Here is a 15,912-nt window from a genome sequence, read left to right on the forward strand (position 1 = left end):
GCCTTGGTCAATCATCACTCCACCTGCACCTCTGCCTCAATCCTCTGGCACCCTGGCTCCACCTCGGAGGTTTGATGCTGCGGCTCCTCATTGGTCTCCATGTTCATCAGTCTCGTGGTCTCATTGGCTCTTCGGGTCTCCACTTCCATCAGGTCCATCTCAGTCTGTAATCCCTCACGAATCCTCCCTCCTTCGACTCCGCCATGGGCCTTCGTCCTGCTCTCTCCCTCCCTCCTTAGTTGGACTCTTATTACTTTGCCAGGACATCCTTTTCCGGCAGGAGGGAAGGGGGATGTGTCCGGGTTATGTTCTCAACTGTTTAGTTTTCTTGGTGTTTCATTTTCATTCTGTTTCTTGTTCTGTTTACTTAGTTCACTTAGTTGCTGATTACGTTCACCTGTTGTTTATTCAGTTACCTCATTACTCCCTGTGCATTTAAGCCCTTAGTTTCCTCCATTCATTGTGCCATGTTGTTTTTGCTATAGTGTTTGTAAGTTTCTTGCGTGTTCCCTTTGGATTTTGTTTATTAAAGACTGTTTTGAATTTTCCATTGCTGTGCGTTTTATAACAGGCACTCAGCGTGACAACAGCATCATGGGTAATGTAGTTTTTCAAATTCTTCTGTTAAACATGATTATTTTAAAATAAGCTAAAATAATGCAGGCTGATGTCTTCAACAGAAGCAAATACCTTCGATTAACAACCTACATGTACGTAGCTCACAGTAGGTCTGTCTTTAACACTTTATAAGTTAACGTTAAAAATAGATTTTCCTATGAAGAAAACAAATTGAGTTTTTACTTCTGATCCCGACTGGTGCACTCTATCCCACAAACTGGACTGGATATGGTTCAGGGAATTGCCGTAGCCTCTATAACCTGCATAGACATTGACATGTTTATGTTCTCATTAGATCCAGCCAGTTTATTTTGAAGTTGTGCTGGAGGGTTTAAATGTTTCATGTGTAATGTAAATGTTATCCGTTGCGCTCTGCTAACATTCTTCTGTCTGCAGGCGTCACTCAATGCTGCTTATCCTGGATCTTTGAGGGCTGAATAATATTTGTTACTGATTCATGGAGTATGTGGCTTTATGCACTAGCAAGATTTTTTTATTCTTTATCTTTGCAAATGTAAAAACAAAACATTATTATCTGCTTTAAAGGTTCATGCATACTCACTCCATTTAAATTCAACTTCTGTTTTCCCTGGTTTAAGTCCCAAGGGTCACTACATTGTGAGGAGAGGGGCTCGTGTGTGTGTGTGTGTGTTTTTCTTATAAGATTTGTTTCACTTATGTAATGCATTGTACCAATTAAAGAGATTAGCCTAACGTGTAGAAATTATGAATCATAAATTCCGGCCACCTCCGGTCCATCAACCTATTTTGTACTGTTTCAGGATTGGCCAATTAAAGTTCCTTTTTGGTATAGGTTTGACTGGAATTGTATAATATTTAACATTTAGATCTGGTTTATCAGTCTTTACTGATTGGACAAATGATATATATAAGTATGTCCTCTGTTTAGATGTTATGAGGGGCCATCAAACCCTTATTTTCACCTTGAATGTTTAGTCATCACCGTTTTATTGATTGATGCTGAATGTACTTGAAATCAAGTCAGGGGTTGACCTCTATTGGTTGATTCAAACAAGTAGGATCAGTTCAGTAAAGTACAAGGCTAATGTATCACCTCTGGTGTGTTTGTGGTACCAGGTTAGATTGCAGATAAAAGGGTCTGTACTGATGCACAGCAGGGCTTTTGTTGTGGTGTGAAACAGATGACACAGGTCTCCTCAGACCGGTTTAGTGTTAGTTACAGCAACCATCACCTGGAATTAATAGGTTTTCGAGGCCACAGAGAGCGTTTAAACGACGCCAGAGTGGGTTTACGTTGTCTGAGTTGGATCCTCTCAGGCGTGCGGTTTGGATTCGACGTGAGGGAGGGATATTCACCTCACTGAGCTGTAAACAAACAGGACAGTCAAAGGTGAGGTGAAATTCCTGTTGAATAACTATTATGAGTCACAAGGGAAGATGAATATCTTTTCACCATCATCAAACTTCTCTTTCAGGCTCCTTTTGTAATGAAGAAACATACACCGCATGCCTGAATGAGCGTTAGCTGGGCGGTGCGTGTATAGAACCTGCTTTGTTCATCACAATCCGATCGAGAACTGATTTAGACGAAATTGTGTCCACTTAACTGGAGTTTCTATGAAATACTGCCAGTGCTATTGTACAGTTCATACTCCAGGCTGTTTTGTTTGGATGGAACATAATGCAACCGTGATATGATCAGATAGTGTTGGGTGAAATTATTGAAGCAGGCTAATCAAATTACAAAAACTTAATTACTTTTCCCTTGAAAAAGGAAATAAAGGTATTACTTTCAAATTTTCTGTAATTCAATTAAAGGATTAGTTCACTTTTAAAGTGAAAATTCTGTCATCATATACTCACCCTTAAGTTGTTTCAAACCTGTATGAATTTCTTTCCTCTGCTGAACACAAAGGAAGATATTTAGAAGAATGTCAGTAACCAGACAGTTTTTGGTTCCCATTGACTTCCATAGTAGGAAAAAAATATACCATGGAAGTCAATGGGAACCAAAAACTGTCTGGTTACTGACATTCTTCTAAATATCTTCCTTTGTGTTCAGCAGAGGAAAGAAATTCATACAGGTTTGAAACAACTTAAGGGTGAGTAGGCCTATATGATGACAGAATTTTTATTTTAAAAGTGAACTAATCCTTTAAGCCTACTGCTGAGTTCTGCAACTTTAGCCTATAGACAGAACAAGTCTACAGGCCTATAAAACAATAGTGGATTTAACATCAAAATGTTATGTTAAAATGTATGTTTTTAATGTAACCTTCTCCCTTTACACAGTTTGGCTAGTTCAATAATAATTTAAGCAATTGTATTGTTTATTTGAAAGAATCAAAAGTGCAGTTTCGTGTCTTGTATTTTTCAACAACTGGTTAGAGGTTGATATGGGATTTAGACTAACAAGTAATCCAATAATTTTGAGTTAGTAATCTAATTACACTTTTGAAGGTGTAGGCCTAATTAATAATTTTGTAACTTCCCAGCACTGGTCCTGAAATGGACAAATAATGGTTGATGTAATTTTATAATAAAACAAACGAAGTAGGCTATTGAATAACTGATTATCAATTATAAACGAAATATAATTAAATTAATGAGACATTAATGTCGACTACTATCTAATTAAACGCTTATTTTATTTCCCAAATAAAAATATTTTAACCCCACAGACCACTAGAGAGAGCTAAAAGGATATCAAGTATTGAACTGTATGGAAGCTTAGGCTATACTACTTTGCTGTAGTAGGCTATATGATTTTTTTTTTTGCATGTATAAAATACCGATTACCAAATATATCTGCGAAAATAAATGATGAACTTAGAACCGCATACTACTTTTACCACATCTTTCAACGGCAGGAATAGTAGTAGTATGCTAGTATGCAACTCCAAATTGAGCAAAAGTAGGCCTATCCAACAGCTAGAGCTTATTGCCTGGAATACTGTATCCCACAATGCAATGTCTTTCCTTTATACAGTTAAAAAATGTACATTATTTTGGACTCAATATTTGATCTGACTTCACAAATTTGGATTAAAAAGCTAAATGTGAAGTGATGAGGTCACGTGATAGGGACTGCAGATGAAAATGAGCTTGCATGGCTAAATCTGTCACATTTGCATGATGGACACAAGTGCTAATATTTATTAATGTGCATTCTCTTTAAAAAAGATAAACAAAGGTAGCACACAACTGTTTGAAATATTTATTGTATTGTTGTAGATGTCACTGTCACTTGTTTTTTTTAAAAACAACAATAGTAGACAGAATACAATTGTATTAAATAATTATTAAAAAAACTTATTTTTTTACACTGTTATTAACATATCTATTAAATATAATGTATATAATTTAATACAGATGTGAATATATACATATTTTTTACACCACATATATGAAGAAAATACACAATTAACACACACACACACATAATTGTATTAATATTAGTTTAGTTTTATTATAAATAATATCATATATATTTATATAGATGCAATCTTAGCAGTACTTCATATGCAACTTCAAGTGACAGATTAAAACATTTGAGTTAATAAATCCTTATATTTAATACACCAACATTTATTATATATTCTCTGAAATTCTCATACAGGATAATTTGATGTGTGCTTCAAATAAAAGTGCCATCTATAATAAACATTTCATGACATGCTTTTGCAATTCCCTGAACTCTTCTTGTGGCAGCAAATATTTGCGGATGATGTCTTGTACTCCGGCCTCAGTGGCTGTGTCATAGTCTTCTCTGTTTTTGAAGGGAAGGTGACCGGCGAGCTCACACAGGGCCACATTGAAGGCAGACTCTTCTTTGGCCCCAAAACAAGACAACCGGGGCCATACCATAACCCTCACCCCGATTCGGGATGAAGACTGTTCATGCTCCCTCTGTGGAGGACAACCTCGGGTGATGAAGAGGTTGTGTGCGATGTTCCTGTCAACCAAAATATCAGTGAGACTGCATACCGCATTGACTGTCAAATCCAGGTCTGGACCCTGGGTGTAGAACAGAAAGCCTGCTGGGAAGTCCAGGAGCCCATACAAGTGTTTTTTAGGCAGGATCAGTTCTGCTGGGGAGCTCTCAATCCTCAGTTGGTGCTTTAGGTAGTAGCCATGGAGATGGAGATGGTTTACTGAAGCAAACCCACCCAGGCTGTTGAAGCCAACCCTGAATCCTGGATCAGCGCTCAGCAGAACTGTTTCTATCCCCATCTGGACCGCCAGAGGGGTCAGGATCTGTGGGTGACACCGGTCCGGTTCAGGTACGAGCAGACAGTGACCGAATTCCAGCGGACTCACGTTTATTATCACTTTGCACTTCCGTTTTGAACCATTTTGATGGCATCCCTCTTCACACTGTAATTCAAAGAGCAGCTCTTTGGGGTTGATTTTGTTGAAATTGAACTGCTTTGGGTCAAAGTTCTGCCGGACGCTCAGGATCTCCTGAGGTTTTCGTCTCTCGATGCCTCTCATGATGTTCAGCTGAGCGATGTATCCACAGGGACCAGGGAGGATCCGTGTCTCCAGATCGTCCAGTTGGTACCGAAACAACCCGGTGTTCTTCCTCTCAGTCCATCCGGACCGCAGCGCGAGGTCAAATCTGGACCGGTTCTGATTTCCGGAACAAACATCATTTATAAAGTCCTTGTTAGTGTAGGTGAAAATGGCACAATCATCCATAGTTACATTACATTTGTAAACAACAGTTTCCCCATTCCAATAACGCCAACGTGTGCTTGCATGAATGAAAGGACTACAAGCCGTGCACGTGTTGAACGTCTCTGATTGGTCACAAAGAGTCATATGACACAATTGAGGACTATGGAAAGTGAGAGGGCTCGTGTCGCTTGTTTCAACGTTTCAACGCGATTTGTAGTTTTATGTCTCTTTGGCTTTATCGACATAAATTATTAATCTACACCAATTTAACATTTGGGGTTCAGTATTTTGAATAACATTAATACTTTTACTGAGAAAAGGGCCATTAAATTGATCAAGTAAAGACAAGATTTATATTTCAAATGCTGTTCTTTTGGACTTTCTGTTCATCAGAGAATCCTGTTTTCAACATTATTAATAAATAAATGTTTTTTTTTGAGCAGCAAATCAGCATATTACAATGATTTCTGAAGGATCATGTGACACTGAAGACTGAAAATTCAGCTTTGCCATCAGGGGAATAAATCATATTGTAAAATAAATGAAAATAGAAAATATTTCAAAATATGACCATTTTACTGTATTTTTGATCATATAAATACAACTTTGGTGAACATAGGGGACTTATTTCAAAAATATTAAAAACATTTTACTGATCCCAAGCTTTTGAATGGTAGTGTATGAAAATAATATTTTAGTTAATATGCACATATTTGTATATTACATCTAAAGTGACCCCACTGAAAATGTTAATTAAAAAAAAAAATATATATATATATATATATATATATATATAATCAGAAAATCTGTTAAAATGTTTATTCAACAAAATATTTTAAAAAAATGTTTATGTAAATTAATGTTTTGTCCCTTTTAGGAACAATATTTTTAGAAACCCCTCTCAATTATCAGCAATATCACTTTAAAAATCAAGGATTTTCACCTATTATGAAACATGAAATATTGGGTGTAATATACAAGAAAACTGCCACTAGAAAATGGCCTTTGAAATATTCAAACCAACTCCCATGTAAGAGGAAATGGCGATAAATAAAAATTAAATCTTTAGAAATTAAAATTTTTATTGAGTTATTTTTTGAATGTTTGGTAGTTGCAAAACAGTGTGAAAAAGTCAACATTGTTAAACTTAACCAAATCTACTTAACCTGTGAGTAAACAAGCGCAAGAATAAAAACAAGACCACCACACCTCAAACAAAAGTAGTGTTTATATAAAATCAGAAAGCATAATTTCACAATTCACATTCAACAATTAAGACTTGAATACACATGGTGAGGTGGTCAGACAAAGCATAAATAACACAGGATTCATATTTTCAGTGTGTGCTCTTCACACATTTAAGTAGAATAATCGTATAATATCTTGGAATGTGCATGTAAAATAAATTGAGTGCACTTAATGGAATGGAAGTGAACAAGCTCAATATTTGGTCTCTTTAGGCAGTATGAAATGTGCGCTATGTTTTTATCCATTATGGATAAAAAGCTCCAAACCTCCAGGTTGGGAAATAAACCCCATTAGACTGCATCACATGGAATTACCATTAGATTCTCCCTCATTGTTTCGGATGAGGCCGTACTCCATAGCCAGATCCAAGCAGCGCTGGGCGGCTTTCCGAACGGAGTCCTGGTTGGGATTGTCTCCTTTAGCCAGGACAGACAGGATCTCCAGTGCCTCACTCTCAATCAGTTTCTCTGCCAGGCATTTGTCGGCCTGTATGATGTTCATCAAGATGACCACGCCACGGTGCCGCAGGTCCTGGTTTTCGCTGAGCAACAGAGCCTGGAAGATCTCCAGCCAGTGGCTCGTCTAGAGAAAAGGAGGAGAAAAAGTGGGCTGAGAATGAGATGAAGAATGTGAGAATTCTTAAAGTTCACCTATTACACTTTTTAGAATATTCCCTTTCATGCAGTGTGTAATATAACTGTCTGTAAATGTAAAAGCTCGGTAAAGTTTCATAGATAAAAGTGCATGATAAATGGAGTTATTGTCTCACAACAAAAATAACTGATTCTGAACTGCATGAAACTAGTCATCAGTAATTACCTAGAACCTACTTAGGGGTGTAACAAATTTTGCATAATGCCAGCCTATGCTCTTCATTGGCTGCCCAATGAAGTGCCCAATGCCCAATGAATAACGTCTACTTTGACCCTCAAACACTGTAGTCGTAGCTTGATGTGGTAAAACCAACACCATCGTTACTGTTCGTATCACTTTGTCACAAGCCCAAGGAAGATGAAATTCAGATATGGTAATGGTCATTTCATTTCCGACATGCGCTGTAAGCAGTAGACCAATCACAATTGGGCCATCTGACCAATCAGAGAGAGTAGACTCTGAGAGAGGAGGGATTTAGAAAGACCGAATACTTTATCAAACCGTTTCAGACACTGTGAGAAATGAGGTGATGTGCAATGTATATTATGAGAAAATTCAAATGTTTTTTTGACCTTGATTGCATGCAAACCTATTGCAGAAGGCCTCCGAAACAAAATTAGGAACCTTTAAAATAGCATAATAGAGGCGCACTTTAATCAAAGTGTTACTCACCGTGTCAGGAATACGAGTACACAGCTCGGGTATTTCCCCTGTCAGCACGGCCAGTGTGCCTGACGCGGCCTTCCTCAGTCGCTCATCGTCTTCACCACTGTAGAGTACCAGCAACTTGAGACGGTCACTGTCTGGTACCAGGTAACTCTTCTGCACCTGAAGCATCAAACAAAACCATAAAAATCAGTCTTTAGCTCAAAATTAGATCCAGAAACTGAATACTGTCATGTGACGTACCTCAGCGCTTAAGGCCAGATTGCACATACACTCTGTGGCAGCAGCACGGACCATCTCGTGCTCCTCAAACATGTAGCCCTCAACTTTAGGCACAGCTTTCTCCTTAATGATCTTCTGCCTGTGGGGTTGAAATGTGGTTTGACTGGGGCTTGTTCTGCTGTTCAGTGGCTTAAAGCAGCACTAGGTTACTTTTCAACCTTAATAATATATTTCCAAGTCTCTTGTGATGGTACATCGACTTACAATAGGTTGAATGACACGTCAGCCATAGCCTGACGGGGTCTGTAGCGTTTTTAATCGTACTTTTAAACTTCGGGTTTCGGGTAGTAACCGGCGAACAAAGAGAACTACAAAATTCGACTGCTTTACAGCATATACGTCACTTCCACCCCCACTTCCTTAAAATCGGACGTGCGAGCCAAACTTGCGTTTGTTTGCCAAATGTTATAGTCGTGGACGAAGCAGCACAGAAAAGCAAGAAAGCAAGGGTTTGGCGGAGGAAAGCAAAAAGAGGAAACGAGAAAGTGATCGCATTAAAGGCAGAACGAGGATCAACACTGGCGTGAGCTGAAGGAGGAGGAGGGGTGCCCGATGCCACCCGTCCCGGTTCTCCAGGGATTGTTCTCTTTTTTGAGCGACAGTCCCGGAAAATTAATATTATTTCCCGGGACACGAATTGTCCCGTTTTTTTGTGAAAATGTACTTCTAAAGTAGAATTTCCTGGTTTCAAATTAAACCATTTCCGTCTACTGCTACTGTGTTTTCTTCATAGTTGTGTACAGTACATCCAATCCTGTGTCCGTAAACGGGTAAAAACGGGTAAAACAGTGGATTGGCCAGGCGTTTACTTTTATTTGATTGCAAGCTCAACTTAACGCCAAGCAACTGCCTGTGCTGTCGGTCGGTCGGTCGCGCGCACACATCCAAGATGATACAGTGTGAGTTTAGTTGCTAGCTACCTTTTTAAAAACTGTCTATTTACATCTATTGTGTGAAATGGGGGGAGAGACGGACGAGGAGGAGAACACAACAAAATCGGATGAGCCACCAGTGTCAAAGAGAATACTATTTACAACCTACAACTCAGACTAAGACCCCAAAAAATACTAATAATCTCAGTGTCCCGGTTTTTCACAAATCAAAGGCAACCCTACCGACCGATGCGGACTTTCAAATATCAAATGAAAGCCTATGTCTAAAGGGCGTGAACACGTTTGGTAGGGGCTACATTCTTGCAAGTAAATATATAAGATGTACAAAATCATATTTTAGGATACCTAACATGTCTGTGATATTTGTTTATTTGTCTTGCCTCAAGCTATAATGCAAATCGATTTGTAAAATTTGCAGATTCATCTATAGTAGCTTCTTGATATTATAATATTGACGATAAATGGTTATTATCTACCACTCCACGCATTGCATTGAAGTATCATATAGATTCAGTAAAACGGTAACCAATAGACTAGGCTACTATAATGACGCTGGCTTGTAAACGTGAGCATCGCGATCATTTGTCGTTTGAAAAAAAATAAAACCCATGAAATTATATTCATATCATGACATGCTGAAATATATGCCACTGTACCTGGATGAAGACATTTCACACGCGACGCAAGCAGAACACCTGCATGTGAACTCCTACAGTGTTCTGGGCTATCATGGTTGTCAACAAATGCACATGCATGTATGACAGGGTTTACGACAGTAGTAGAGGACAATACTGTTTCCCAACTCTAGGGGGACCCCGATAGCTTAAAAGTTAAAAGTAACCTGGTGTTACTTTAAAGTCACCATGAAACCAAAATGGACAATTCTTGTTTTTTTTAATGGAATATTGCAGGATTAAAAAAAATTAAAATCTATGTCTTTGTAATCTTTAATTAAACTAACTCTCTCTTGCATCTGTTCTCTTCTCTGATGACGTGTTTACTGGCGTGAGGGCCTCACCCTACATTTTTTCTTGTTAGAGAAGCTATACGTCACAAATTCATTTTAGAGGCTAACCTGAGTCTCTCACTGAAGCCAGCCAGGTTGGTGAGGGCCATCAGAGCCTCAAAGTTCTGCAGCATCGTGCAGTCAAGCGCCAAAAGACTGACCAGGGGTCTCACCACCTCATAGACCTGCACATACACATACATCCTCATAGAATTCCTGATTGAAATCAGTGTGAAAGGTTAAACGGGTTTCTGACGTACCCTCTCGCCCGGAAATGCGATCTCAGGGTTGGATGTGATGGTGATCTTGGCTAGAGCTTGTGCTGCTTTGGTCTTTCCTCGATCTGTGCTCTCAGAAACCAACGGTAGTAAGGCCTGCATCAAGCAAACAAGAAAACTTGTACTACCACTCAAAAGTTTGAGATCAGTAATATTTGGTCCTGGGTGGAACTGAAGCTTATCAGGCATAATGAGAGAATATGCTTACTTTTCCTCCTCCTTGTGCCACAACTAAACCTCTGTCCTCATGTCTCTCCACCAGAGCCAAAATCACCCTGTCAGGAAGAGACAGAGAGTCGCTCATTTCATCTGATAAAAGGCCCATTTCCTTGGACGGAAATCAACCATTTTGCACACTAAAATCCATTTTCAAACAATCTCGCCTGATGGACCAAATTGATCCAAGGCTTAATCTGAATTTGGGACAGTAGTTGTGCCAGCAGTGGGAAAGGGCCAAAGCTGAAGTGCAAGTAAAGTACTTTTACAGTAGCAGACTTTGCATTCTGCCAGATTTTTCCAAATTGATTGAGCTTCATAAGTGAACAGACCTGGCGATATACTCTCTGCAGGCCTCCGAGAGAGCGGGACTCTCGTGCTTCACCATACAAACCAACGCTGACACCACTCCAGCCTCCAAGAGCTTCATCACCCTCTTCTCTACAAACGACTGGGCATCCTACACAAAAACACAAGTCAAAATTATTTGGTCATTTATTCTCCCTCATGACGTTTCAAACGGGAAAGAGCAAATAAATGTTGCAATGACTACATTTATGGTGCTTTTGTGGAGCTTGACGGGCCCAAGTCAATAAATACTTTTGTTGTACGGAGGAGAGCAGCATGAACACTCTGCTAAACATCTTTTGTGTTCCTCAAAAAAATTATATATATATAGTGATATGGGTTTGAAATGACAAATGGAGACAGATTACATAAATAATGATAGTACTTTCATTTTTGGTGGATGTATCCATCATCTCGGTGGATATATGATTGAGTGTTACCTTTGGATGTTCCTCAGGTACATGCTGCTTAGCATATTTAGCAAGTTCCACCATCTGAGGGTCTGGTTTCTCAACATCGTAGCTGTTGGTGCAGTTAACCAGTGTAGATCCGACGGCAAATAACACCGTTTTGTCCTCAGACTGCAAAGAGAATGAGAACATGAGGGAGTTGCTGTAGCTGTCAAGGTTTAGTATAATGAATGGGGGACGTGTATCTCCAAAACAGCAGGAAGCGCGGTACCTTAGCCAGCTCAAACATGGCCTGAAGGGCTTTCTTGTCCTCCACCAGGTCCTCTTTCACATCGGCGTCCAGCGTGAGGTAGGCCAGACCCTCGATGGCCCAGCGCCGGGAGGTTGGAGGAAGAGCTTCGTTGCAGAGCCACCTGGAAGAGAAAGACATCTAAAGGCCACCTGCACATAACACCTTAGCAATTATAGATCAACCTTTTTAAAGAGGTCTAGTTTACACATGCACTCCCATGCAAAAAATGGCTTTTGCTGCAGCTGGAAAACTAAAGCATCTACACAGGTTTCATGCCACTGGTACATGCAGCTGAACACGAGCAGATTCTGATTAGTAAAAATATGACAGACTTCCTTCTTAAACTATAAAGGCAACAATATGTTAATGTGTGGAAAATGTGTAATGTTTCATGTCTAGAAGACATTATACTATTATAAAGACGTATAGATTCTAATATTGCATAATTTTATATTTTTTTATTTTATATTATCAACGCAATAATGTAATATAAAATAAAGATTTAAAATATCTCAATAAATCAAATAAATTAAAATAATAAATTAAAAAGCTAAATGAATAGAATAAAATAATTTATTAAATAGATATTTGAACAATAAAAAGTAATACATGAATAAATTAAAAATATTTACCGAATAACAATCATACATTAATAAAACGCATATTAAATATATAAATTATTTCATTAAACATATTATTATATAAAGTAAATATGTTACATTGACAGTCCCTTAAAACGTTTAGCTAAATCTCCTTTTTTCAGCCCCCTGACATCAGTTTGAAAACCCATCTTTTACACACTGAGTGAGGTTGCCTATTAATATGCATAACTGATTGCTACGATTTTATTAGCAAAGCTCAAAACCTACTTCCTGCACTGCTTGGCGAGTTTAAGTGTTGAACCTTCTGCAAACTGCTTCATGCTGAAATCGGTGCCTCCAGCAGAGCCAAGTTTGCACAACCCCTAGAAAACACACATACACAGGGGCACCATACAGCATTCCTCAAACAAACGATGACTCCAAACGCAGATGTCTTTGAGTCTGAATACTCACCACCAGCGCTCGCACGCGTATACGGTCGTTTTCGCTTTTCTTGTACAGGTCTTTCAGCAGAGCCACGCCATTGGCTGTGATGAACGACGCTCTCTTGGCTTTGCCCGCAGCGTGAATGAGCGCCTCCACTGCCACCTGCTGGTGAGTGATGTTTTCAGACGCACAGAGGGAGATGACGGCCTCCATGATCCCGCTCAGCTCCAGGGTGCAGTTTCCCACATCACTGGGGCCCTGCAGCAGAACTGAGACCGTCTGTATCGCTCGAAGCTTCCTCTCCATGTCTGAGCTGCCGAAGTGATGCCTGTAGAAAACGTCAATGGACAGTGAAAAGAAAATTGAAGTCTTTTTCTAGTTTCTACTAAGCAATAACAGATATAACACAATACATACAAGTATTTAATATAACATGTCACTTACTGGACATATTCCTCACAGAGCTTGCTGAAGTTTTCCCTCTCTTTATCACTCTTCAGGTCATCATAAAGCTTATTAAGTAGAACGGAGCAGCTCATGGGAGTGTTGTCCGTGAGCGGCAGCCCACCCTCGACCTCAGGAACAGTTCCTGCTACTTCTAGAATCTTTTTTAACCCTGAAAAAAGAAAAGAAAAGGAAAACCATGAAATAATCTGTTCAGGTGTCACAGATTGTTAAGCATCAGTGATTTCCACAGGGAAAAAACAGTCCACATTAAATTTCATCTTGTGGTCGAGCACTGTCAAACTCACCCTGGTCGATGACCCACAGTGTGAGCGAGTTGTCTGGGTTTTTCAAAGATTTCCGCGGCACCTGTTTGACCAGCAGGTTGATGGCGCTGTCACGGCCGGCTCCAGACACGCTGGATGCAGGGAGCATTTCAATTAGATGACGCAACATGGAACGCAGCTCACGGGACGGTTCTGCAATACATCCAAAGCATTTTCAAAATTGATGCGTTTTCCGTTATTTTGTACACCACTTACACCAGAAATGTCTAATAGTATTAATATAATATCAAAGGGTGTTTTGCATATATTATTAGAGCAATTTCCAACAATTGTGTTTTAGAAGACTGTTTTAAAGGTTTGCAGACTGGAGGAAATATAAAAAATGTGAAGAAAATGATTACATGGCTCTCTGGAATACTTGAATCTGATTGGTCAATCGCAGAATTCTGCAGTGAAATATTTATAATTTTTTAATTTTGCTGTCCCAAGAAAAAGAATTTCCTGCATAGCTGTTCTAGTTTTTCATATGATTATTTTTCACATCACTATTTCTTCTTGAGTAAAACTATAAAAAAACGCAATATTTCATATATTTTATGACAATTTCATCAATATTTGTGTCTAGGGTTGCATTTCTTTATTTACTTATTTGAATAGTCATGTAATAAGTGTGATAATGTACTGTAAGCCAGGCATTTTCATAAAACAAATACAAAGTCAGGGGTCTGATCCACCTATTACGGGTTATATTGCGATTACGACCATAAACACTCATTTTAGACTTTACACTGCCATAACCCAGTCTTAAAGAAGTAGAACAGAAATTCTCTGCTGGAAATTATTTCTGGTCTTGTCATGGGCTTAAAGTAGGTCGCTGAACTGAGCTCTCAAAGTGAAGGTCGCACTCACCTGGCAGTATGGCTTCGTCTTTCCCCCTGATCTCTTTCTTCATGCCCTCCGTAAGAGCCTCAAACATGACCTGGAGCAGATGGCATGCTGAAAGAGACACGGCTGAAGCAGCAGAACCCATGACGCCACACAACCTGTCCATGCCGACCTCATTCACAATGGCCACGGTCTACAACCACAACAATTTGCAGAAATTGAGAATCTTCAGATACCATACCTATGGGCTTAACTATCAAACTTGATTATAATGGGAAGTTATTCACCCTCGACTGGTGTCCGGTACACAGGCCAACCAGAGTTCTGAGAGCAGAAAGGATCAGTTCCTCCTGTTGGGACTCAAGAAGCTTCTGGAGGAGTTTGACTCCATCATTCCTGAAGATCTGCTCTGCGCCTGCGTCCTCCCGTGAAAGAAACACCAGATTCTGAGCAGCCTGATTAAAAATGCAAAGATAAGCAGAGGACATCACAAAGACCGCATGTTAAAAGTCATAATACGTTTAATGGTAGTCTTGCCCACCTTATGTCTGTCTGAAATCGGTGCTGAGCTGTCCAGAAGGAGTTTGAACATCTGTTGAACTCGTGAGTCTGTGGAGGAGAGCTGTGCTGCCTATGTATAAACACAACATGGCTTCATTTTCAGATCACAAATAGTAGCAGTGATGTGTTTCTTTGCAAGAATCCCTCATAACCTCCCACCTTCTGTTGGATCTGTGCTCCTAACTGTCTAAGCAGATCCTGGAAAGCTTTATTCTTGGGTTCCAGCTGTGCACATGTCTGAGTGTCCATAAACGCCTGATCCAACCGTCCGAGCTTCTGCAGAGCCTGCGCTCGACGGAATCGGGCCTTGACGTCACCTGGATCTACCTCCAAAGCTTGAGGAACACAACTCGGTTAGAGGGATGAATGAGATTGCTGATGAAGGTAATACCCTAAAATAAGTTTTACCTTTGGTGGCATCTGCCTCTGCTTTGGTATAGTCCTCCGTTTTAAGATAGCATGCTGCTCGGTTGCGGTACAGAACTGCACTCTCGGACTGACAGTCGCTGATCTGCAGCGCTTTGGTGTAGCAGCTGAGAGCTTCTTGCACATCACCGGCTTTAAAATGGCTGTTTCCTTCTTCCCTCAGCGCAGAGGAGTCCTGGGTCATCTAAATATGCATAAAAACACATTACATTTGGAAACAGAATAGAATACAATAGAACAGTTTTTTTTTTTGCCATTGACTGGGGCTACCGAAATCGTACATACTGAATAGGTAATTGTGCAGTACAAATGAATTAAAATAAATAAATAAAGGACAATAAGAATCAATAAACATAAAGTCCTGAATTATGTTAAATGTTTTTGCATATAATACACATTGCATTATGCATTAGTATAATATTCAGGCATCATGACATCTGTGTCTAAAGCTGTAACAGTAACTATGGTGAAGTTGCATGGTGACCATACATATAATCTCACCTTTCTCCGCGTCTTTGTCTTCGCTTTTCAGGTAAAAAAAATAATCCAGGTTTTATATACAGTCTACACTGTTTGTTTATTTTAATAACGCCGTAAATTAGTCCTAGTGGTACAAATAGTTGCAGTAGTTCTGTTCACTCTGTTCTCGACTGTTCTGCCTGTACACTTCCTGGATTTGATGCATGATGATGACGCTGCTGAATCCTA

The 15,912-nt window shown here is 39.5% G+C and overlaps 2 protein-coding genes across 2 annotated transcripts; both read right to left on the reverse strand.

The window, feature by feature from the left end:
- Positions 1 to 3,933: 3,933 nt before the first annotated feature.
- On the reverse strand, positions 3,934 to 5,460 carry gdpgp1 (GDP-D-glucose phosphorylase 1). Its single transcript, XM_079604260.1, has one exon. It carries the CDS (start codon positions 5,422 to 5,424, stop codon positions 4,255 to 4,257), a length of 1,170 nt encoding a protein of 389 aa, XP_079460386.1. The 5' UTR covers positions 5,425 to 5,460; the 3' UTR covers positions 3,934 to 4,254.
- Positions 5,461 to 6,305: 845 nt separating this feature from the next.
- On the reverse strand, positions 6,306 to 15,911 carry unc45a (unc-45 myosin chaperone A). The gene is made up of 19 exons (XM_079603771.1): positions 15,706 to 15,911; positions 15,187 to 15,388; positions 14,938 to 15,113; positions 14,759 to 14,848; positions 14,505 to 14,672; positions 14,242 to 14,410; positions 13,354 to 13,524; positions 13,046 to 13,217; positions 12,629 to 12,929; positions 12,443 to 12,537; positions 11,553 to 11,694; positions 11,312 to 11,452; positions 10,856 to 10,983; positions 10,516 to 10,582; positions 10,290 to 10,403; positions 10,099 to 10,214; positions 8,092 to 8,209; positions 7,855 to 8,010; positions 6,306 to 7,110 (listed from the first exon to the last, which is right to left on the reverse strand). The coding sequence occupies exons 2-19, from the start codon at positions 15,386 to 15,388 to the stop codon at positions 6,829 to 6,831; spliced, it is 2,808 nt and encodes a 935-aa protein (XP_079459897.1). The 5' UTR covers positions 15,706 to 15,911; the 3' UTR covers positions 6,306 to 6,828.
- Between the last annotated feature and the right edge of the window lies 1 nt (position 15,912).

The sequence above is a fragment of the Phoxinus phoxinus genome, assembly GCF_949152265.1.
Source record: "Phoxinus phoxinus genome assembly, chromosome: 25".
In the NCBI taxonomy this organism is placed as follows: Eukaryota; Metazoa; Chordata; class Actinopteri; order Cypriniformes; family Leuciscidae; genus Phoxinus; species Phoxinus phoxinus.

Excerpts from the sequence above, each read along its gene's own strand:
- gdpgp1 (XM_079604260.1), bottom strand. The coding sequence starts at position 5,424 with ATGACTCTTTGTGACCAATCAGAGACGTTCAACACGTGCACGGCTTGT.
- unc45a (XM_079603771.1), bottom strand. The coding sequence starts at position 15,388 with ATGACCCAGGACTCCTCTGCGCTGAGGGAAGAAGGAAACAGCCATTTT. Across the intron at positions 13,525-14,241 it reads AGACGAAGCCATACTGCCAG|AACCGTCCCGTGAGCTGCGT; the intron begins GTGAGTGCGACC and ends GATGTATTGCAG. Across the intron at positions 10,984-11,311 it reads TACCTGAGGAACATCCAAAG|GATGCCCAGTCGTTTGTAGA; the intron begins GTAACACTCAAT and ends GTTTTTGTGTAG.